The following is a 23,526-nucleotide window of genomic DNA, read 5'->3' on the forward strand; positions in this document are numbered from 1 at the left end:
TTTGGTGTGGGGGCAGGCAGGAGCTCTGGTGTGGGGGGCTGGGTGTGGGGGCAGGCAGGAGCTCTGGTGTGGGGGGCAGGCAGGAGCTTTGGTGTGGGGGCAGGCAGGAGCTCTGGTGTGGGGGCAGGCAGGAGCTCGGGTGTGGGGGCAGGCAGGAGCTCGGGTGTGGGGGGGCTGGGTGTGGGGGCAGGCAGGAGCTCTGGTGTGGGGGGCAGGCAGGTGCTTTGGTGTGGGGGCAGGCAGGTGCTCTGGTGTGGGGGGCTGGGTGTGGGGGCAGGCAGGAGCTCTGGTGTGGGGGGCTGGGTGTGGGGGCAGGCAGGAGCTCTGGTGTGGGGGGCTGGGTGTGGGGGCAGGCAGGAGCTCTGGTGTGGGGGGCAGGCAGGTGCTTTGGTGTGGGGGCAGGCAGGAGCTCTGGTGTGGGGGCAGGCAGGTGCTCTGGTGTGGGGGGCTGGGTGTGGGGGGCAGGCAGGTGCTTTGGTGTGGGGGCAGGCAGGAGCTCTGGTGTGGGGGCAGGCAGGAGCTTTGGTGTGGGGGGCTGGGTGTGGGGGGCAGGCAGGAGCTCTGGTGTGGGGGCAGGCAGGAGCTCTGGTGTGGGGGGCTGGGTGTGGGGGCAGGCAGGTGCTCTGGTGTGGGGGCAGGCAGGAGCTCTGGTGTGGGGGCAGGCAGGTGCTTTGGTGTAGGGGGCTGGGTGTGGGGGCAGGCAGGTGCTTTGGTGTGGGGGGCAGGCAGGTGCTTTGGTGTGGGGGCAGGCAGGAGCTCTGGTGTGGGGGGCAGGCAGGAGCTCTGGTGTGGGGGGCTGGGTGTGGGGGGCAGGCAGGAGCTTTGGTGTCAGGGGCAGGCAGTAGCAGCCTTGCTGTGAGGGGCAGGGCCGGTGTCAGTGCTGGGGGAGCTCTGTAACAGGAGCTGTGTGTTGCTCAATCCCTGAGGCCGCCTTCCTCCCTGCCGCTCCCCCAGACCCGGAGTCCTTCCTGAAGTCGGCGCGGCTGCAGCGCCTGCCCTCCTCCTCCTCGGAGATGGGCAGCCAGGAGGTGTCCCCGCTGCAGGAGACCAGCAAGGATCCTTTCTCTGGCGACTGCAGCTGCCGGCAGGACGGGCTGACCGTCATCATCACTGCCTGCCTGACCTTCGCCACCGGCGTCACGGTGGCCCTGATCATGCAGATCTACTTTGGGGACCCTCAGGTAAGATGGAGCAGTGGCTCTGGGGGCTTAGAAACCTTCCCTGCCTGCCAGCAGCTGGGGGGCTGAGGGCTGCTGCCAGCCAGCCCCTGGTGCTGAGCCTCTGCAGTTCAGCCCAGGCTGTCTTGAAGGCTTTCTGCTGGGGCTGGGGGTTGTGCTCGGGGAGGCTTTCAGTGCCTGCCCTGCGGCTGTGCCTGGCAGGTGTGGGGGTGCTGCCAGGGGAAACAGGCAGCCCTGCTGCTGTGGTTTGAGTCAGGTGTGGATGCTTTCAGCAAGCACACCCCAGACAACAGGAGGCATCTTCTGTACCTCTCTACTTGAGAGAGATTTATGCCCAAGGTTCCCTCTGCTAGGATCCTCCAGGGCCAAGCAGGGCAGTAGCTGAAAACAGAGCTGAGCCTGCTGTTAGGCTGTCCCACAGAGCAGTGCTCAAGTGCAGAGCAAAGCAGGCATGGCCATGGGGTCATACAGCCTGCAGAACACCTGCCACATGCTGCCAGGAGCAGCCTGGCACGGGGCAGCCAGTGGTCACCATCCATGGGCTGCCCAGCAGGGCAGAACTCTCTGCAGGTCCACAGGGAAGAGCTTTACTGGGGTCTGATTCATTGCTCTCTTGCTGGGCTGGAAAGCACAGCTGTGGGGAGTGGGGTGGCTTGGCCCCACGGCTGTCCCGGGGCACAGCACTGGAGGCAAGCTGTGCCACACAGCCCTGGCACTGCTGGAAGGCCCAGTCCTGCCTGCCAGCCTGCCCTGCCCCTTCTCAAGGCTGCTCTGGCTCCTGCAGAGATGCTGCAGTTTGTCCCATGGGGTTACAGTGATCCTTTCCAAACCTCCTGTGGCTGCCTCAGCCCTGGCACTGGCACCAGGGATGGATGGCCACAAGTGGTGGTGCTGGGAGCTGCATTCCCACCTCCAGTGACCACACTGCTGCAGCACAGTGGCACTGCAGCACTGCCCAGTGCTCCTGAGCACCGGTGGCTGTGGGGGGCAGGGTGAGCTGTGGCCTACCAGCTCAGCATGGCTGCTGTTGAAAGCTGACTGAGCTGGTGGCCACAGCTAGCTGCAGAGTGGCCACAGCTGCCCTGGTGCTGGGGAGTGCCAAGGCACCTGTTGGTCCCACTGGCATTTGGGAGCACCTGAAAATGCAGAGCAAGCACAGGCTCAGGCTTCAGGGTCGCAGAATCAGAATGGTCCAGGCTGGAAGGGAGCTCCACAGCTCATCCAGTCCCAGCCCTGCCCCCAGCAGGGACATCCTCCCCTGGAGCAGGCTGCCCAGAGCCCTCTCCAGCCTCACCTGGAACAGCTCCAGGGATGGAGCCTCAACCACCTCCCTGGGCAGCCTGCTGCAGTGTTCCAGCAGTCTCCTGGGGCAGAACTTGTTCCTCACATCCAAGCTCAATCTGCTCTGCTCTGCTCTGAAGCCATTGCCCCTGGGTCTGGCCCTGCAGGCCTTTGGGAACAGTCCCTCTGCAGCTTTCTTGTAGCCCCTTCAGGTCCTGGCAGGCAGCTCTAAGGTCCCCCTGGAGCCTTCTCCTCTCCAGGCTGAACACCCCCAGCTCCCTCAGCCTGTCCCCACAGCAGAGCTGCTCCAACCCCCTGAGCATTTCCATGGCCTCCTCTGGCCCCTGTCTGTCAGCTCCAGGTCCTTGCTGTGCTGAGGGCTGCAGAGCTGCACACAGCCCTGCAGGTGAGGCCTCCCCAGGGCAAAGTGGCAGCATCTGCTCTCTGGCCCTGCCGAGCTGTGGAGGTGTGGGCAGTGCCAGCAGCCCTGCCCCGGCCCAGGCGCTGTGCTGTGCCCGCAGGTGGTGCCCGGCGGCGCGGTGGTGACGGACAGTGCCCGCTGCACGGCGCTGGGCACGGCGGTGCTGCGCCTGCAGGGCTCCTCGGTGGACGCCGCCATCAGCTCTGCCCTCTGCGCCGGCGTCGTCAGCCCCCATGCCTCGGGGCTCGGCGGGTAAGTGCCCTCTGCTCTGCCCCCCCCGGCTCTGCCCCCTGCCCTGCCCCCCGCCTCGGCTCTGCCTTCCCGGTGCCGTGCTCAGCGCCAGGGCGTGGTGCTGGGTCTCTCACCTAGGGTGGTGGGCAACCTATGCTGGGCACAGGGATGGGCACCCTCCCCGTGGGCCAAGCTGGCACTGAGGGATGCAGACTGCCAGGGAGGGAAAAGCTGTGCCTGCCGTGGTGGCAGCCAGGAGGGTCCACGTCTCGGGCTCCAGGGGCTTGTAAAAGTGACCACAGGCTGCTGAGCCTCTCTGGGAGCGTGCCAGGAGCTCACCACAGCCTGGCCTCAGACACTGAGGGCTTTCCTCTCTCAGCTCCACTCCTGCTGCAGCAGGAGGCTGGGGCCCGAGCCTGGCTCTGGGGGAGGCAGGGTGGCAGGTGGCCTCCTGCCAGCCCTCCTGCCCAGGCTGGCATCCACGTGTGCCAGGTGCTCTCGGGTCTGCAGGAGGTCTCGGGAGCGTTGCATAAAGCTCTGGCACTTGATAGCTTCTCCAGGCTGTGCCTCGGGTTGCTGCTGTAAGCAGACTCCCTCTTCTGTTGCAAAACTGCTTGGATTAGAAAGGAAATCCCAGGCAGTGCCCTCCTGGCAGTGGAGCGGAGCCAGAGGCCCTCTGGCCACGCTGGCAGGGACTGATCCAGCCTGGCTGCAGGCTCAGCCTGGGGGCTGCCTGCGTCCCACACCGGCTGACCTCCTGAGATGGCCTCATCACACCAGGGCTGCCCTGGCCCCTCTGCTCTTCATCCTGGCTGTGCGGCAGGGTGGTGGCATGGGGCAGCTGGTGGCATGGGCAGCTGGTGGTATGGGCAGCCGGTGGCAGGGCAGCTGGTGGTATGGGCAGCCGGTGGCAGGGCAGCCGGTGGCATGGGCAGCCGGTGGCAGGGCAGCCGGTGGCAGGGCAGCCGGTGGCATGGGCAGCCGGTGGCATGGGCAGCCGGTGGCAGGGGCAGCCGGTGGCATGGGCAGCCGGTGGCAGGGCAGCCGGTGGCATGGGCAGCCGGTGGCAGGGCAGCCGGTGGCATGGGCAGCCGGTGGCAGGGGCAGCCGGTGGCATGGGCAGCCGGTGGCAGGGGCAGCCGGTGGCATGGGCAGCCGGTGGCAGGGCAGCCGGTGGCATGGGCAGCCGGTGGCAGGGGCAGCCGGTGGCATGGGCAGCCGGTGGCAGGGGCAGCCGGTGGCATGGGCAGCCGGTGGCAGGGCAGCTGGTGGCAGGGCAGCCGGTGGCAGGGCAGCTGGTGGTATGGGCAGCCGGTGGCAGGGCAGCTGGTGGCATGGGCAGCCGGTGGCTGGGCAGCTGGTGGTATGGGCAGCCGGTGGCACGGCAGCCGGTGGCAGGGCAGCTGGTGGCACGGCAGCCGGTGGCACGGCAGCTGGTGGTATGGGCAGCCGGTGGCACGGCAGCTGGTGGCAGAGCAGCCGGTGGTATGGGCAGCCGGTGACAGGGGCAGCCGGTGGCAGAGCAGCCGGTGGCAGGGCAGCTGGTGGCACAGCAGCCGGTGGCATGGGCAGCCGGTGGCATGGGCAGCCGGTGGCACGGCAGCCAGTGGCAGGGCAGCTGGTGGCACAGCAGCCGGTGGTATGGGCAGCCGGTGGCAGGGGCAGCCGGTGGTATGGGCAGCCGGTGGCAGGGCAGCTGGTGGCACGGCAGCCGGTGGCACGGCAGCCGGTGGTATGGGCAGCCGGTGGCAGGGCAGCTGGTGGCACGGCAGCCGGTGGCACGGCAGCTGGTGGTATGGGCAGCCGGTGGCACGGCAGCCGGTGGCAGAGCAGCCGGTGGTATGGGCAGCCGGTGACAGGGGCAGCCGGTGGCAGAGCAGCCGGTGGCAGGGCAGCTGGTGGCACAGCAGCCGGTGGTATGGGCAGCCGGTGGCATGGGCAGCCGGTGGCACGGCAGCCGGTGGCAGGGCAGCTGGTGGCACAGCAGCCGGTGGTATGGGCAGCCGGTGGCAGGGCAGCCGGTGGCACGGCAGCCGGTGGCAGGGCAGCTGGTGGCACAGCAGCCGGTGGTATGGGCAGCCGGTGGCAGGGCAGCTGGTGGCACAGCAGCCGGTGGTATGGGCAGCCGGTGATATAGGCAGCCGGTGGCCAGCCAGCCAGTGGCACAGCAGCCGGTGCCTTGCCTGCCTGTCTCGCCGCAGGGGTGGGGTGATGCTGGTCCATGACATCCGGAAGAACAGGAGCTGGGTGATTGACTTCCGCGAGGCAGCTCCCCAGGGCATCCCGCCGGAGGGGCTCCTGCAGCAGGACACCAAGGTGAGGACCCGGGGGCCACTCCCTCGCTGGTGGCTCCAGCTGCCTGCTCCCGGCAGCTCTGGGGCCTGGGGAAGCGACAGGAGGCCTCTCCCACCCTGGGAGATCCAGACCCCACGGGCATGGGCAGTGCCCCAAAACAGCTGGAGCCTGCTGGACTTTGGGACTCAAGAGGCATTGGCCTGCAGCAGTGGGCAGTGGGAGGGTAAGAATCCAGTGGCATAGAATGGGTTGGGTTGGAAGCGACCTTAAAGCTCAGCCAGCTCCAACCCCCTGCCATGGCAGGGACACCTCCCATTAGCACAGCTTGCTCAAGGCCTCATCCAGCCTGGCCTTCAATACCTCCAAGGGGGCATCCCCAACCTGCCTGGGCATCCCCCACCCTCACTGTCATTCTGCTGAGTCATGTTTCCTGGCCAAGGTCAGCTCCTTCTCTCCCAGCTCTGTTGTTCCCTGGCTTCCTGTTGCTGCAGCCCTCTTCCCCATGCAGACACTTCCCATGTGATCGTGGCTTGCACCTCCTTGGCTTGCACCCTAGCCCCTGCCCTCGTGGGGAGGCTGCTCTTTCCTTTCTGTCCTTCCTGTCTTGCAGCCAGGGCTGCTGGTGGGGGTGCCAGGCATGCTCCGAGGGATGCAGCAGGCACACCAGTTACATGGCAGGTAAGGCTGGCACGGGCAGGCTGCCTCCTGCTCTGCCCTGGGGTCCCCACACAGCAGCTGGGAGCACAGGAGCCCTTGCCATCACACCACGTTCTCAGCCACCAGGCATAGCCATTAGCCAAGGGCTACTTGGAGGCTACTTGTTCCTTGGTTTTGGTACTTGAGTTATGAACGGCAAGAACTGAGCTTGGATGCCTGCAAAGCCTGGCTGGGGGCAAGGAAAGTTCCCTTAGGGGCAGGCTCAGGGCCTTGCCATGCCTGGCTGTATATTTCCAGTCTCTCTTTAGGCATCACTTGGTGCCCTGTTGGGACAGGGAGGGAGGGATCAAAGAGCCTTGCTCAAGGCCAGAGCCTGGCCTGAGATTGTGCTCCAGAGGTGCCTCTCCCCCTGCCCTTGCACTGCAGCTGCTCTCTGGTGCCCATGGTGGAGCACTGAGCTGAGCCTGCTGAAGAGAAACACCACCCTGAGAGCTCAGGGCTGCCTTTGGCCACTGCTGCCCCCACAGCCTCTCAGGGGAGCCTCTCCTGCTCTCTCGGGAGCCCTCTGAGCACACAGCTGAGCTCTGGGCTCGCTCCCTCTACCTTGCCCTGCCGCACCCCTCCAAGGATCCTCTCCTTGTCCTTTCTCCTTTGGCAGGCTGCCGTGGTCCAAGCTGCTGGGCCTCGTGGCTGCTGTTGCCCAGGATGGGTTTAATGTCACACACGAGTTGGGTGAGTACCTGGTGGGCAGGGGGGGAGCCCCCTGGCCGCTGCAGGGCAGCTGGGGCTGTAGGTGGTTGACCATGGGAGGTGAAGGCTCTGTGGACTGGGAGATGGATGATGGTGAGAGCTGAGCGATGTATGAGCCCCAAGCTGCAAGGGCAGAGCGTGGTGGCAGCTGGAGCAGCTCGGAGCAGCCGGGCAGGCCCCCGAGGCAGGGCACAGGCACTCCTTGGGCTTGCCCTCCCCAGCCTCCCTCCAGCTTTGGAACAGGGGCAGAGGCAGCAGCAAAGTCTCACCCCATCCCCATCAGGGGCACAGTGACTCCAGGTCCCCTGCCTGTCCCTGCAGCTGGCTTTTCTGGATGTGCTTCCCCTTCTTGCCCACAGCCAAAGCCATCAGCGAGCTGAAGGACCTGAACTACTCGGAGAGGTTCCGGGAGACCTTCCTGCCCGCCGGGCAGCCGCTGCTGCCGGGCACCTTCGTCCGGCGCCCGGACCTCGCCGCCCTGCTGCAGCGGCTGGGGGCAGAAGGGGCAGCAGCTTTCTACAGTGGAAACCTGACCCAGGAGATCGTCTCTGAGGTGAGCCACGCCTGCCCCCGCCTCTGCTCCATAGCACAGCTTGGGCTGCGGCTGCCATCTGGCATGGCACCTGCTCCAGGGCACAGCCTGGCGATGAGCCACAGCCAGGTGCCAACAGGAGCTCTCAGTGTGCACTTGCAGCCCAGAAAGCCAACCAGAGCCTGGGCTGCAGCAGGAGAAGTGTGGCCAGCAGGGCAAGGGAGGTGATTCTCCCCCTCTGCTCAGCTCTGGGGAGACCCCACCTGGAGTACTGCCTCCAGCTCTGGAGCCCCTATGACAAGAGGGATGTGGAGGGGCTGGAAGGTGTCCAGAGCAGGGCCAGGAGGATGAGCAGAGGGCTGGAGCTGCTCTGCTGTGAGGACAGACTAAAGGAGTTGGGGCTGTTCAGTCTGCAGAAGAGAAGGCTCCCAGGTGACCTCATTGTGGCCTTCCAGGATCTGCAGGGGGCTCCAGGAAGGCTGGGGAGGGACTGCTCAGGATCTCAGGCAGTGCTAGGACTAGGGGGAATGGAATGAAGCTGGAGGTGGGGAGATTGAGGCTGGAGGTGAGGAGGAGGTTCTTCCCCATGAGAGTGCTGAAACCCTGGAATGGGTTGTGCAGGGAGGTGGTTGGGGCCCTGTCCCTGGAGGTGTTTAAGGCCAGGCTGGATGAGGCTGTGGCCAGGCTGATCTAGTGTGGGGTGTCCCTGCCCATGGCAGGGGGGTTGGAACTGGATGATCCTTGTGGTCCCTTCCAACCCTGACTGATACTATGGTACAACGACAAAGACCACTGTGTGGAGCCTCCTCTTCCTTCTGACCCTGTCACTGCACTGGGGTGAGGGACACACAGGTCACCCCAGCCTGCAGAAGTGAAACCTCTGCTTTGCATCCAGGACAGAGTGGCTTTGGGAAGGAACCCCAGGCCCAGGATCCAGACCCCCCTGAGAGCTCTCACTGTCAGGGACAGCCCTCTCTGCACAACACGAGAGCTGCCCCACTGCTGAGAAGCACATTGCTGTGGTCAGTGGGACTGCAGGTTAGAGGCTCCAGGGAGGTGATTTGGGGCTGTAGGTTAGTTAGAGGTTCCAGGGAGGTGATTTGGGGCTATAGGTTAGTTAGAGGCTCCAGGGAGGTGATTTGGGGCTGTAGGTTAGAGGCTCCAGGGAGGTGATTTGGGGCTGCAGGTTAGTTAGAGGCTCCAGGGAGGTGATTTGGGGCTGTAGGTTAGAGGCTCCAGGGAGGTGATTTGGGGCTGTAGGTTAGAGGCTCCAGGGAGGTGATTTGGGGCTGTAGGTTAGAGGCTCCATGGAGGTGATTTGGGGCTGTAGGTTAGTTAGAGGCTCCAGGGAGGTGATTTGGGGCTGTAGGTTAGTTAGAGGCTCCAGGGAGGTGATTTGGGGCTGTAGGTTAGTTAGAGGCTCCAGGGAGGTGATTTGGGGCTGCAGGTTAGTTAGAGTCTCCAGGGAGGTGATTTGGGGCTGTAGGTTGGAGGCTCCAGGGAGGTGATTTGGGGCTGTAGGTAGGTTAGAGGCTCCAGGGAGGTGATTTGGGGCTGTAGGTAGGTTGGAGGCTCCAGGGAGGTGATTTGGGGCTGTAGGTTAGTTAGAGGCTCCAGGGAGGTGATTTGGGGCTGTAGGTTGGAGGCTCCAGGGAGGTGATTTGGGGCTGCAGGTTAGTTAGAGTCTCCAGGGAGGTGATTTGGGGCTGTAGGTTGGAGGCTCCAGGGAGGTGATTTGGGGCTGCAGGTTATTTAGAGGCTCCAGGGAGGTGATTTGGGGCTGTAGGTTAGTTAGAGGCTCCAGGGAGGTGATTTGGGGCTGTAGGTTAGAGGCTCCAGGGAGGTGATTTGGGGCTGTTGGTTAGTTAGAGGCTCCAGGGAGGTGATTTGGGGCTGTAGGTTAGAGGCTCCAGGGAGGTGATTTGGGGCTGTTGGTTAGTTAGAGGCTCCAGGGAGGTGATTTGGGGCTGTAGGTTAGTTAGAGGCTCCAGGGAGGTGATTTGGGGCTGCAGGTTAGAGGCTCCAGGGAGGTGATTTGGGGCTGTAGGTTAGTTAGAGGCTCCAGGGAGGTGATTTGGGGCTGTAGGTTAGTTAGAGGCTCCAGGGAGGTGATTTGGGGCTGTAGGTAGGTTAGAGGCTCCAGGGAGGTGATTTGGGGCTGTTGGTTAGTTAGAGGCTCCAGAGAGGTGATTTGGGGCTATAGGTTAGTTAGAGGCTCCAGGGAGGTGATTTGGGGCTGTAGGTTAGTTAGAGGCTCCAGGGAGGTGATTTGGGGCTGTAGGTAGGTTAGAGGCTCCAGGGAGGTGATTTGGGGCTGTAGGTTAGTTAGAGGTTCCAGGGAGGTGATTTGGGGCTGCAGGTTATTTAGAGGCTCCAGGGAGGTGATTTGGGGCTGCAGGTTAGTTAGAGGCTCCAGGGAGGTGATTTGGGGCTGCAGGTTAGTTAGAGGCTCCAGGGAGGTGATTTGGGGCTGTAGGTTGGAGGCTCCAGGGAGGTGATTTGGGGCTGTAGGTTAGTTAGAGGCTCCAGGGAGGTGATTTGGGGCTGCAGGTTAGTTAGAGTCTCCAGGGAGGTGATTTGGGGCTGTAGGTTGGAGGCTCCAGGGAGGTGATTTGGGGCTGTAGGTAGGTTAGAGGCTCCAGGGAGGTGATTTGGGGCTGTAGGTAGGTTAGAGGCTCCAGGGAGGTGATTTGGGGCTGCAGGTAGGTTAGAGGCTCCAGGGAGGTGATTTGGGGCTGTAGGTTAGAGGCTCCAGGGAGGTGATTTGGGGCTGTAGGTTAGTTAGAGGCTCCAGGGAGGTGATTTGGGGCTGTAGGTAAGAGGCTCCAGGGAGGTGATTTGGGGCTGTAGGTAGGTTAGAGGCTCCAGGGAGGTGATTTGGGGCTGTAGGTAGGTTAGAGGCTCCAGGGAGGTGATTTGGGGCTGTAGGTTAGAGGCTCCAGGGAGGTGATTTGGGGCTGTAGGTTAGTTAGAGGCTCCAGGGAGGTGATTTGGGGCTGTAGGTTAGTTAGAGGCTCCAGGGAGGTGATTTGGGGCTGTAGGTTAGTTAGAGGCTCCAGGGAGGTGATTTGGGGCTGTAGGTTAGTTAGAGGCTCCAGGGAGGTGATTTGGGGCTGTAGGTTAGTTAGAGGCTCCAGGGAGGTGATTTGGGGCTGTAGGTTAGAGGCTCCAGGGAGGTGATTTGGGGCTGTAGGTTAGAGGCTCCAGGGAGGTGATTTGGGGCTGTAGGTAGGTTGGAGGTTCCAGGGAGGTGATTTGGGGCTGTAGGTAGGTTGGAGGTTCCAGGGAGGTGATTTGGGGCTGTAGGTTAGTTAGAGGCTCCAGGGAGGTGATTTGGGGCTGTAGGTAGGTTGGAGGTTCCAGGGAGGTGATTTGGGGCTGTAGGTTAGTTAGAGGCTCCAGGGAGGTGATTTGGGGCTGTAGGTAGGTTGGAGGTTCCAGGGAGGTGATTTGGGGCTGTAGGTTAGTTAGAGGCTGCAGGGAGGTGATTTGGGGCTGTAGGTTAGAGGCTCCAGGGAGGTGATTTGGGGCTGTAGGTTAGTTAGAGGCTCCAGGGAGGTGATTTGGGGCTGTAGGTTAGTTAGAGGCTCCAGGGAGGTGATTTGGGGCTGTAGGTTAGTTAGAGGCTCCAGGGAGGTGATTTGGGGCTGTAGGTTAGTTAGAGGCTCCAGGGAGGTGATTTGGGGCTGTAGGTTAGTTAGAGGCTCCAGGGAGGTGATTTGGGGCTGTAGGTTAGAGGCTCCAGGGAGGTGATTTGGGGCTGTAGGTAGGTTAGAGGCTCCAGGGAGGTGATTTGGGGCTGTAGGTTAGCTAGAGGCTCCAGGGAGGTGATTTGGGGCTGCAGGTTAGTTAGAGGCTCCAGGGAGGTGATTTGGGGCTGCAGGTTAGTTAGAGGCTCCAGGGAGGTGATTTGGGGCTGTAGGTTAGAGGCTCCAGGGAGGTGATTTGGGGCTGTAGGTTAGTTAGAGGCTCCTGGGAGGTGATTTGGGGCTGTAGGTTAGTTAGAGGCTCCAGGGAGGTGATTTGGGGCTGCAGGTTAGTTAGAGGCTCCAGGGAGGTGATTTGGGGCTGCAGGTTAGTTAGAGGCTCCAGGGAGGTGATTTGGGGCTGTAGGTTAGTTAGAGGTTCCAGGGAGGTGATTTGGGGCTGTAGGTTAGTTAGAGGCTCCAGGGAGGTGATTTGGGGCTGTAGGTTAGTTAGAGGCTCCAGGGAGGTGATTTGGGGCTGCAGGTTAGTTAGAGGCTCCAGGGAGGTGATTTGGGGCTGCAGGTTAGTTAGAGGCTCCAGGGAGGTGATTTGGGGCTGCAGGTTAGTTAGAGGCTCCAGGGAGGTGATTTGGGGCTGCAGGTTAGTTAGAGGCTCCAGGGAGGTGATTTGGGGCTGTAGGTTAGTTAGAGGCTCCAGGGAGGTGATTTGGGGCTGCAGGTTAGTTAGAGGCTCCAGGGAGGTGATTTGGGGCTGCAGGTTAGTTAGAGGCTCCAGGGAGGTGATTTGGGGCTGTAGGTTAGTTAGAGGCTGCAGGGAGGTGATTTGGGGCTGTAGGTTAGAGGCTCCAGGGAGGTGATTTGGGGCTGCAGGTTAGTTAGAGGCTCCAGGGAGGTGATTTGGGGCTGTAGGTTAGTTAGAGGCTGCAGGGAGATGATTTGGGGCTGTAGGTTAGTTAGAGGCTCCAGGGAGGTGATTTGGGGCTGCAGGTTAGAGGCTCCAGGGAGGTGATTTGGGGCTGTAGGTTAGTTAGAGGCTCCAGGGAGGTGATTTGGGGCTATAGGTTAGTTAGAGGCTGCAGGGAGGTGATTTGGGGCTGTAGGTTAGTTAGAGGCTCCAGGGAGGTGATTTGGGGCTGCAGGTTAGAGGCTCCAGGGAGGTGATTTGGGGCTGTAGGTTAGTTAGAGGCTGCAGGGAGATGATTTGGGGCTGTAGCTTAGAGGCTCCATGGAGGTGATTTAAAAGCCGAAGTGGGAGCCTCATGAGCAGAGGCTCCCAGAGGCTTGGTCCCTCTGAGGGTTGCCCCAGTTTAACTCCTGGTGTTAGTGGAGTTTCGGCTCCAAGGAAGGGTTTACTGTGGTAAAAAACCAAACAGCTCAAGAGCTGCAGTCCCTGGGCAGCTGCAGTCAGAGTGCTTGGTGGCACCATTGTCCCTACCACTGTGCTTCAAGTGCTGCACCTTCACCATGCCATCAGTAAGCCAGGATGGGTTCACTCAGCTCAAGCCTTAGACGCTTGTGAGCTCTGTGTTTGGCAATCTGCTCCTGGACCACAGCAGAGGTGCAGCACAAGGAGCAGGAGGACTCCCAAGCCTGTGGTGCACCTGCACAGTTAAACCCTGCTCTGTCACCCTTCTCCCCTGACCTGAGGGCTGCCACAGGGAAGCACAAACTCTGGATGGAGGGGTGAGGCCCAGGGTTACACCACCAAAGGCCCTGGAATGCTCTGGGCTCAGGTGTGCAGCCCAGAGCAGAGTGCTGGCTTCCCACAGTGCTTGTTTTCCCAGCAGAGGGAGGGCACTGGTGTGGTGAAATCCAGTAAAGCTCCAGCACACCCTGCCCTTTGTTTCCTTCCTCTGGCAGGAGGGCTCAGCTGCAAACCCCATGGTCTCTGTCGAACCTGAGCTGTGTCTGCAGCCTGTGGTTGCCCAGGGCTTCTCTTCCTGTGCCAGCAGGCTCCTCCCTGCCCCTCTCCCTCCTGTTTCTCCCAGGCTTTCCACTGGCCCAGCTCCAGGGAGCCAGCTCCAGGCAGGGGCACCTGCCTGCTCACCTCAGCCACTGGGCTCGGCTTGGGCTGTTCCCTGGCACTGCTCTGGGAAGGGGGCAGGGATCCCAAGCAGGGGACACAACAACTTCTGTAGCTTTGGGGTGGTTTGATGTGCTCCTCCCCAGAGTATGCCCTGCACTGGCTGTCCTGCTGCAGGGGTTGGTCCTTCCTGCCAGAGAGTGAGCAGCTGCTCTTGGCTGGGCAGCTTGGCAGCCAGGGCCTGCAGGGGGTCAGGGCAGCAGCCAGGGCAGCAGAGGGTCAGGGCCAGCAGAGGGTCAGGGCCAGCAGAGGGTCAGGGCCAGCAGAGGGTCAGGGCAGCAGCCAGGGCCAGCAGAGGGCCAGGGCCAGCAGAGGGCCAGGGCCAGCAGAGGGCCAGGGCAGCAGCCAGGGCCAGCAGAGGGTCAGGGCAGCAGAGGGTCAGGGCAGCAGCCAGGGCCAGCAGAGGGTCAGGGCCAGCAGAGGGTCAGGGCAGCAGCCAGGGCCTGCAGAGGTTATCTGTTCCTGCCCATTGTGGATGGAAATGGGCATGGAAGTTGGAATGTGCTGCCCAGGGAGGCAGTGGGGTCAGTGTCCCTGGAGGTGTTTAAGCAAAGCCTGGGTGAGGCACTCAGTGCCATGGTCTGGTTGATTGGTTAGGGTTGGGGGATGGGTTGGACTGGATGGTCTTGGAGGTCTCTTCCAGCTGTGAAATCCAGAGGACTCACAGCAGCAACTCAGCCCAGCACAGCCTCTCTCCAGGTTGTGTGGCTTCTCCTAGGTGGAAGGAAGGAAGGAAGGAGCTGTCTCCTAAGCACAGCAGCATCTGTGTGCTGCCTGAGGTATCACAGTATCACAGTCTCACAGTATAACTTAGGTTGGAAAGGACCTCGAGGATCATGGAGTCCAAGCTGTCACCACAGACCCCATGGCTAGACCATGGCACCAAGTGCCACATCCAATCCCCTCTTGAACACCTCCAGGGATGGGGACTCCACCACCTCCCTGGGCAGCACATCCCAATGACGAACGACTCGCTTGGTGAAGAACTTTCTCCTCACCTCGAGTCTAAACCTCCCCTGGCACAGCTTGAGACTGTGTCCTCTTGTTCTGGTGCTGGCTGCCTGGGAGAAGAGCCCAACCCCCTCCTGGCCACAACCACCCTTCAGGGAGTTGCAGAGAGCAAGAAGGTCTCCCCTGAGCTTCCTCTTCTCCAGGCTAAGCAACCCCAGCTCCCTCAGCCTCTCCTCACAGGGCTGTGCCCCAGACCTCTCCCCAGCCTTGTTGCCCTTCTCTGGACACCTTCAAGTGTCTCAATGTCCTTCTGAAACTGAGGGGCCCAGAACTGGACACAGGACTCAAGGTGTGACCTAACCAATGCAGAGTCCAGGGGCACAATGACTTCCCTGCTCCTGCTGGCCACACTGTTCCTAGTGCAGGCCAGGATGCCCTTGGACCTCTTGGCCCCCTGGGCACACTGCTGGCTCCTATTCAGGCAGCTGTCAATCAGCACCCCCAGGTCCCTCTCTGTTTGGGAGCTCTCAGCCACTCTGCCCCCAGCCTGTAGCTGTGCATGGGATTGCTGTAGCCAAAGTGCAGCCCCTGGCACTTGGACTTGTTGAATGCCATTCCCCCCAAAGAGAGCTCAGGAGTAACCTGAGTGGAGCCTCTGAAGGGGCTTTTAAGACCAGCAGGGTGCAGTTGTGCAGCTCCTGCCTCACCTCCACCACCACTCAGCCACAGGAGGCTGCAGTGCAGGGAGTTGCTCAGCTTCACAGCTTGGCAGTTACCAAACCCAGCAGGAACTGCACCTGCAGGACAGCCTCACAGACAGACCAAGGGTAAGGCAGACCCCCATCCCCTCCAATAAATAGAACCAGGGTGGGAGTTCCTAGAGGCTCCTAGATTGGGACCTGCTATGCCAGGCTCTTCTCTCCTGGACCCACAGAGGGCTTTCAGCCTGGCAGGATTCAAATGCTTCACAGAATGGTTTGGTTGGAAGTGACCTCCAAGGCTGATCCAGTCCAACCCCCTGCACCCAGCAGGGACATCCTCCCCTGGAGCAGGCTGCCCAGAGCCCTCTCCAGCTTCTCCAGGGATGGAGCCTCAACCACCTCCCTGGGCAGCCTGCTGCAGTGTTCCAGCAGCTTCCTGGGGCAGAACTTGTTCCTCACATCCAAGCTCAATCTGCTCTGCTCTGCTCTGAAGCCATTGCCCCTGGGCCTGGCCCTGCAGGGCTTTGGGAACAGTCCCTCTGCAGCCTTCCTGTAGCCCCTTCAAGTACTGGAAGGTTGCTCTAAGGTCTCCCTGGAGCCTTCTCCTCTCCAGGCTGAACACCCCCAGCTCCCTCAACCTGGCCTTGTAGCAGAGCTGCTTCAACCCCCTGAGCATTTTCCTGGCTCTTTTCTGGAGCCTCTCCATCAGCTCCAGGTCCTTGCTGTGCTGAGGGCTCCAGAGCTGGATGCAGAGCTCCAGGTGAGGTCTGAGCAGAGCAGAGGGGCAGGATCCTCTCTCCCCAGCTCTGGCCACACTGCTCTGGCTGCAGCCCAGGCTGCCCTTGGCCTCCTGTGCTGCCAGTGCCCATTGCTGGCTCCTGCCCAGCTTCCCCCCCACCAGCACCTTTGACAGACTCCTGTGTGCCAGCCAGCTGAGGGGAGGCTGCAAGGCAGTGCCAGTGCCCATCCTCAGGGGTAGGCAGAACATCTTCAGAGCACCCATGGGGTGGGTGAGCTTTGGGAGGTGAGCTGCAGAGCCTCCCAGCAGTGGTGAGTGGTGAGCCAGGCTGCCAGGCCCTGAGAGCAGAGGTGCTCAGGGTGTCCTGAGGAACCTGGCACTCAGCTCAGGAGCCTCCATGGCATTTGTGGGACACTTGGTGTCTGTCAACCTGGGCCAGCACAAGGAGCACAGCAAGCCTGGCCCCAGTGTGTGCTGCTCTGCTCTCCTGCACAGGTCCAGAGCTATGGAGGAGTCCTGGCTGAGGAAGACTTCCACAACTACAGTGTCCCAGTGGAGGATCCCATCCACACAGTCTATCGAGGTGAGCCCCTGACCCCTGCCAGGAGGCTCCACTGGAGCTTGCTCCAGCTGGCAGGAGGTGGCCACAGCACTGAACAAGAGCTGGAGCCAAAGCTGTGCTGAGGCTCTGCACAAAACTCCTCCAGAGAGTTCCCTGCCCTTGCCCCCTGGTGCTGACCCAGCTCAGGAGGCTTTCAGGCCTGGTTGGACCTTGGCAGCATCCTTTGGAGGTGTCTCAGTGTCAGGGTGCAGCATGGCCATGGACTGCTGCAGTGTCTAGGTTGAGGCTGGGCCATAGGCTGGCACAGTTCCCACTGCTGATCTACAAAGGGAGAAAAACCCACTGCAGAAAGTGCCTCAGATGCCATCCTTTGGGGAAATCCCTGGGGCTGTTTGCTAGCTGGGATCATGGAATTGTCTGAGTGGCAAAGCCCTCTCAGGTCACCCAGGCCAACACCAACCCAGCCCCACCATGGCCACCAAACCCTGGCCCCAGGTGCCATGGCCACAGGGCTCTGGAACCCCTCCAGCCATGGGGACTCCACCACCTCCCTGGGCAGCCTCTGCCAGTCCCTGACCACTCTGGCAGCAAAGTCATTTGTCCTCCTCTCCATCCTCAGCCTCCCCTGGCACAATTTCAGGCCTTTGCCTCTCCTTCTGTCATCTGAGAGCAGGGAGCAGAGCCCAACCCCCAGCTCCCTGCAGCCTCCTCTCAGGGAGCTGTGCAGGGCAGTGAGGTCTCCCTCAGCCTCCTCCAGACTAAACACCCCCAGGTCCCTCAGCTGCTCCTCAGACCCATTTTATCTCTCTCCTTTCACACCACAGTCCAGAACCCAAGCAAGAGCTGAATGTCAGGGGATACCAAAGCCAGCCCTGGCTGCCTTCAGCCAGCCCAGAGAACCAGAGACACAAGAGGAGTGTTGTGAGGACTCCTTTCCAGATCCTGCCCTTTCCTCCAAGCTGGAAGGCTTTCCCTGCCCTCAAGGGCAGAAGCTTCTGGGAGGGTAGTAGAGCTGGGCAATAGCTGACTCAAGCAGCTTCATTCCTCTCTTCTTCCCCTCACAGGTCACCTTGTGTTCAGTCCCCCACCCCCACATGCAGGCCCTGCACTGCTGACAGCCCTGAACATCCTGGAGGGCTTCAACATCTCCAGCCGAGCACCCAGGGGGAATACCTTGCACTGGCTGGCAGAGGTAAGGGCAGGGTCAGCCCTTGGCTGAGTGTCTTGTGCTGCTGCCAGTGTCTCTTGCTCCTTGGCTGGACAGAAGTGCTGGCAGGTGGTTCCCAGAGCAGAGGGAGCACAGAGGCTGCTGGGCTGCGAATCTGAGCTGTGCTGCTGGAGCCCAGGGCCCAGCGGTGCTCTTGCTTGCCTGGGCAGAGCTTTCTTGGGAGGACAAGCTGTGGCTCTCCCCATTTCTTGTGTGTGAGCAGCCCTTCAGAGTGACCCCACAGAGCTGCAGCTGGTCCCAGGAATTTCCTCCACCTCTTCTTGCTGCAGTGGCCCTGGCCAAAGCACAGCACTGCTGGGCACTGCAAGAGCAGCCAGTGACCCTGCAAGCAAAAGCTTCTACCTGGTGATCCCAGGGCAAGCCAAGCCCTTGCTAGAGGAAAACTTCCCATCTTAGCCCCCATCATGATCCCAGTGGCCCAGGTCATGGTTTTGCTGCTACTTAGGGCTGTCAGTCCCACCAGAACATTGCAGCTCACCAGCAAGTCAGGCCAGGGCTCCCTTTCCTGCTCTGTGAGCTGAGTTCTGTTCTCAGCTGGTTAGCAGACCCACAGCTGGGTTTTACAAGCTGGGAGTTTTAAGGAAGGATGCAGAGAGGACTGTGGGTGCTAGGAAATGATTGCCTCAGCCCACATGCACAGCTGGAGCTCTCAGACACTGCCAGGCCTGTGCAGAGGCAGAGAGGGTTGGCTCAGCAGAGCTGTTCTAGAGCTTTCTTCAGGAAGCTTTGGCTGAATCTGCCCTGCATTTGGACCAGTTCAAGAGTTTCCCCCCTTGGTTATCATGTCCCAGCTGAGGAACAGCAGCCTGCAGGTAAAGGGCAGCCCCTCCACAGGTATGGAACCCCAGACACTTGGGATCCACTGCTGAGTCCAGCCCTGGAACAGCCATGACCAAGATATGCCCAGCCTGTGCCTGGGGGAGGGGGAGCTGATCTGCTGCTTTCAGTGCAGCTCTCCCTTGGCCACCAAGCCTCCTGTACCTGCTCTGTATGCTGTGATGAGAAGATGCCCTGCTGCAGCAGCTGATCATCCTCTGCACAGCACAGCAGCAGCTGGATGCTGACACTGCAGGAGAGGTTATGTGTGGTGCATCTCCCAAAGGGAGGCACAGCTTACACTGCAGGAGAGGTTATGTGTGGTGCATCTCCCAAAGGGAGGCACAGCTCACTGCCCAGCTGCAGGGCAGTGCTGGGTGGAGATGGCAGGGCCTGCACTCCTGCTAGGCACAGGCTGGCACCTTCCTCCCTGTGGCTGTCCTCTAGCCATGCTCTGCATGAACTCTGTCTGCTGAACCTGCACATGCCTGCTCCTGATGGACTGCCTCAGGCAGGATTCTGCACAGGAGAGAGCAGAACCCTGACCCTCTTGACACCTCAGGGTGCTGGGGCTGAGCTTCCTGTTCAAGCACTTTGGACTTACAGCAGGATAGAATGGGCTGGGTTGGAAGGGACCTTAAAGAGCCCCCAATTCCAACCCCCTGCTATGAGCAGGGACACCTCCAACTGTCATCAAACATGTCCCTGCAGGCAGGGGCAGGGCAGCAGCAGTCCCTGCAGGCAGGGGCAGGGCAGCAGCAGCAGTCCCTGCAGGCAGGAGCAGGGCAGCAGCAGCAGTCCCTGCAGGCAGGGGCAGGGCAGCAGCAGTCCCTGCAGGCAGGGGCAGGGCAGCAGCAGTCCCTGCAGGCAGGGGCAGGGCAGCAGCAGTCCCTGCAGGCAGGGGCAGGGCAGCAGCAGTCCCTGCAGGCAGGGGCAGGGCAGCAGCAGTCCCTGCAGGCAGGGGCAGGGCAGCAGCAGCAGTCCCTGCAGGCAGGGGCAGGGCAGCAGCAGCAGTCCCTGCAGGCAGGGGCAGGGCAGCAGCAGCAGTCCCTGCAGGCAGGGGCAGGGCAGCAGCAGCAGTCCCTGCAGGCAGGGGCAGGGCAGCAGCAGCAGTCCCTGCAGGCAGGGGCAGGGCAGCAGCAGCAGTCCCTGCAGGCAGGGGCAGGGCAGCAGCAGCAGTCCCTGCAGGCAGGGGCAGGGCAGCAGCAGTCCCTGCAGGCAGGGGCAGGGCAGCAGCAGCAGTCCCTGCAGCCAGGGGCAGGGCAGCAGCAGCAGTCCCTGCAGGCAGGGGCAGGGCAGCAGCAGCAGTCCCTGCAGGCAGGGGCAGGGCAGCAGCAGCAGTCCCTGCAGGCAGGAGCAGGGCAGCAGCAGCAGTGCCTGCAGCCAGGGGCAGGGCAGCAGCAGTCCCTGCAGGCAGGAGCAGGGCAGCAGCAGCAGTGCCTGCAGCCAGGGGCAGGGCAGCAGCAGTCCCTGCAGGCAGGAGCAGGGCAGCAGCAGCAGTCCCTGCAGGCAGGGGCAGGGCAGCAGCAGTCCCTGAAGGCAGGGGCAGGGCAGCAGCAGTCCCTGAAGGCAGGGGCAGGGCAGCAGCAGCAGTCCCTGCAGGCAGGGGCAGCAGCAGCAGCAGTGCCTGCAGGCAGGGGCAGGGCAGCAGCAGCAGTCCCTGCAGGCAGGAATAGGAACCAGAAGGTGAGTGCCATCCTAGAGGCTCTGTCTCCCAGCTGGCAATGCAGCTGAGCCACTGAGCTGGGCTGGGCCAGCTGGCCAGCTCCTGCCAGCCATGTTCCACCTTCTGCAGGCACTGCTGGGTGCTCTGCTGCCCCAGCACAGCTGTGATGCCAAACTGCTGCCCCCTTGCCACCCCTTTGCACAGAGCTGTCTCCAGGGCCAGGCCTTCAGCCATGGATCTCCACAGGCTCTGCCCAGCGTGTCAGCAGCCCAGACACCTCCTGCTCTTGCAGCATCAGAAGTTGGAGTTCCAGAGCCACCTAACTGTCTGGGTGTTTTTCTGTCTGATTTTGTTCCCTGTAGACATTAAAAATAGCCCTGAGTCTGACTGGCAACCTGGGAGACCCCTCTGAGGACCTGTCTGTCACCCAGGATGCAGCAGGCATGGTGAGGTGGGTGTGAAGCTGCCAGGCTCAGAGCCAGCTGCAGGAGAGCTGCTTGAGATCATTGCTGGGTGTGCTCCTGCCAGGGCACAGGGAATCCTGAGGCCTTTCTGCCTCTGTTTTACTGAGGGAAGCTCAGTCCTTGAGTGCCCTCCCAGGGCTCTCTTTTCCACAGGGGTCACAGCTGATGCCACCTGGGGCCCTGGAGGTGGGCTGTGGGATGTCCTCACACAGAGGTTTCCTGGGGCCAGCTTGATCCTGAGGGTTCCCCCCACTTTCCCACCCCTTTGAGCATTCCCTCTCAGCAGGATGGACAAATGCCCACCCACCTGGTCATGCCCACACACATGAGAGCAGTTTCTGGCTCTGCCTTCCCCACCATGGAGCTTGGCACCTTGTGGTACACCCCAGCAGGAGGGGAGGCCTTGGGTTTCAGCCCAGTCTCCCACCTTGGCCAGGTCTAGCTGCCATGGGTGGCCAGAGCTGGCTCTGACTTGCCCTTCTCCTGGAGGGCTCCCATTCAGCTGGGTGCTGCCAGCCCTTGTCCTGTGAGGGTGTTTGGCACTGCAGGCAGAGCCTGGCAGGTCCCTGGCCTCATCTTTCCCTGCACACCGAGCCGCCTCACCTCCTCCCAGCTCCTCTCCTCAGTGCCAGCCCCCTCAGGGAGACACCACCAGGAACAGTGCAGATGTGCCCCACAGAGAGCCCAGGAGCTGTTTGGCCTCCCAGGCTCATGGCTTCCTCCCTCTTTCCCTTCCTCCCTCCCTCCCTCTGCAGTCAGTCGGAGGCCAGTGCCCTGCGCCAGCTGATCAACGACTCCCTGGCCTCTCCTGGCCTCTGCCCACCCTGCTCCCCACACAGCAGCCCTGCTGCCAGCCAGGTCCTTGTCATGGGCCCTGATGACTTCATTGTGGCAGCTGTCAGGTAAAGGATTTACTTCTTCCCCCCATAATGTACTCAGAGGGTGGCAGCATAGAATCAGTCATGGAATGCTCTGGGCTGGAAGGGAGCTCCACAGCTCATCCAGTCCCAGCCCTGCCCCCAGCAGGGACATCCTCCCCTGGAGCAGGCTGCCCAGAGCCCTCTCCAGCCTCACCTGGAATAGCTCCAGGGATGGAGCCTCAACCACCTCCCTGGGCAGCCTGCTGCAGTGTTCCAGCAGCCTCCTGGGGCAGAACTTGTTCCTCACATCCAAGCTCAATCTGCTCTGCTCTGCTCTGAAGCCATTGCCCCTGGGCCTGTCCCTGCAGGCCTTTGGGAACAGTCCCTCTGCAGCCTTCTTGTAGTCCCCTTCAGGTACTGGAAGGCTGCTCTGAGGTCTCCCTGGAGCCTTCTCCAGGCTGAGCACTTGTTCCTAACATCCAGCAGAAAGTAGGTCCCACAGGACAGGATGGGAGCAGGCCTGGGCTGTTCTGTCCTGATTAGTCCTGCAACAGGAGAGATGGGGAAGCTGAGGGGGGGAAGCCCCAGCTGGTGCTGCCCTGTGCCTCCTCCAGCCCACTCACGGTGAACCATGTCTGGATTGGCCTGGGTCTGCTCCCTGGGGAGCAGGGAGGACAGATGGGGACATGGAGACAGACCCAGCACCAAGAGGGGACTCCTTAAACACAGGGAGGGAGAGAGCTGCTATTGCAGCCAGTCTCTGTCAGGCCAAGGTGGGACAGAAACCTGGAGGCCTGGATGCCTGAGGTGGACAAACATCTCTTGGAGGGTTGTGGGTGAGATTTCTCTGTGCTTCTTCCCAGCTCCTTGAATCGGCCCTTTGGCAGTGGAATAATGACACCCTCTGGAGTCCTCCTCAACAGTCAGATGTTGGACTTCTCCTGGCAGAATCAAACCCTGAACCACTCCATTCCCAGGCTGGTAATGAGTGATGTGACAAATCCTTCTTTTTGAGCTGTTCCATGCAATGTTCTTCTCATCTCCACAGCAGGGGGGCTGCTGAAGGGCTCAGTAATACTTGAGAGGCAACAGGCTGCAGGAAGCTCTTCTGGTGTGATTGTCAGAGCCACTGACACAGAGCAGACGGCAGCTTCCTTGTCCCATTTGCCACTGCAGTGCAGCAAACAGCACTGCACACCTTGCTCAGCCCTTTGCCCTGCAGCCCAGGTGCACTTCAAAGCAAGCAACCTGCTCTGTGCACTTGGACTGAGGAGCTGCTGCCCTGCAGGCTTCAAACCAGCAGACAGCAGAAAAGAAGTCTTCAGGTCATGGACAGAAGCAGTTCCAGAGCTGTGTTTTCCAGTGCTGCCTGCTTTCTGCTTGCCTGGGGCTGTAAAACCATCCCATTTGGCTGGGCTGGGACTTCAGGCCTGATGTACCTTCTGTGAGAGAGCCACGGGGTGGCATGGGACAGGGCCTGGTGAGCTCAGAGAGCCCAGCAGTGAGGGTGCCAGCCCTGCAGAGCTACACAAGTGCAGCCTCTGCCTGAAGCAGGAGGAGTAAGAAGCTGCCCTGCACAACTAAGAGCCACACAATTGTTTGGGTTGGAGAAGCTCTCAGTCCCACCAGCAGCCCAACCCCACCGTGGCCCCAGGTGCCGTGGCCCCAGGTTCCCTGAACCCCTCCAGGGCTGGGGACTCCACCACCTCCCTGGGCAGCCTGGGCCAGCCCCTGACCACTCTTCCAGCAAAGAGATTTGTCCTGCTCTCCAAGCTCGGGCAGCCAAGCTGTAGTCAGCCTGGGGCAAGCCTTTGCTGTGTCTTGTCTTCCTGTGCAGCACAACGTGCCCCGGGGCGGGGGGCGGCCGCGGTCCTTCCTGCTGCCCACCCTCGTCCGGCCGGCCCGCGGCGCCTGCGGCACCTACCTCTGCCTGGCGGCCGGCGGCGGCGACACGGCCTTGAGCAGCATCGTCCAGGTCAGTGCTGTGCCTGCCTGCCTGCCTCTGCAGCAGCAGGGCAAGGCTCTGCACCCCTTCCCCAGGGAGTAAGGCAAAGGCTGCACACAGCTGGGCAGGAATGGGCAGGTTGAAGGGCAGAGCTGTTCAGCGCTGCTGGTCACGGTGGCAAAACATGCAGAGGTACCCAGCCCTCCAGCCTGGCCTTCTGCTGGGGGTTAGAGAGAAAGCTTCATAGTATCATAGTATCAGTCAGGGTTGGAAGGGACCACAGGGATCAGCTAGTTCCAACCCCCCTGCCATGGGCAGGGACACCCCACACTAGATCAGCCTGGCCACAGCCTCATCCAGCCTGGCCTTAAACACCTCCAGGGACAGGGCCCCAACCACCTCCCTGGACAACCCATTCCAGGGCTTCACCACTCTCATGGGGAAGAACTTCCTCTTCCT

General features: G+C 61.6%; 1 protein-coding gene across 1 annotated transcript in view; it reads left to right on the forward strand.

Moving 5' to 3' along the window:
- Positions 1 to 23,526, forward strand: part of GGT7 (gamma-glutamyltransferase 7) — a 40,786-nt gene that overhangs the window by 5,591 nt on the left and 11,669 nt on the right. The window contains exons 2-13 of the mRNA XM_068167295.1: positions 955 to 1,181; positions 2,981 to 3,132; positions 5,313 to 5,427; positions 6,017 to 6,084; positions 6,722 to 6,795; positions 7,173 to 7,366; positions 16,022 to 16,109; positions 17,153 to 17,280; positions 20,161 to 20,249; positions 21,018 to 21,164; positions 21,986 to 22,103; positions 22,960 to 23,097. Coding sequence (XP_068023396.1) covers positions 955 to 1,181; positions 2,981 to 3,132; positions 5,313 to 5,427; positions 6,017 to 6,084; positions 6,722 to 6,795; positions 7,173 to 7,366; positions 16,022 to 16,109; positions 17,153 to 17,280; positions 20,161 to 20,249; positions 21,018 to 21,164; positions 21,986 to 22,103; positions 22,960 to 23,097 — 1,538 coding nt within the window. The remainder of the gene's footprint in view (positions 1 to 954; positions 1,182 to 2,980; positions 3,133 to 5,312; positions 5,428 to 6,016; positions 6,085 to 6,721; positions 6,796 to 7,172; positions 7,367 to 16,021; positions 16,110 to 17,152; positions 17,281 to 20,160; positions 20,250 to 21,017; positions 21,165 to 21,985; positions 22,104 to 22,959; positions 23,098 to 23,526) is intronic.

The sequence above is a fragment of the Melanerpes formicivorus genome, unplaced genomic scaffold (genome assembly GCF_026170545.1).
Source record: "Melanerpes formicivorus ecotype bairdi unplaced genomic scaffold, bMelFor1.0.p_v2 SCAF_115, whole genome shotgun sequence".
Classification (NCBI taxonomy): Eukaryota; Metazoa; Chordata; class Aves; order Piciformes; family Picidae; genus Melanerpes; species Melanerpes formicivorus.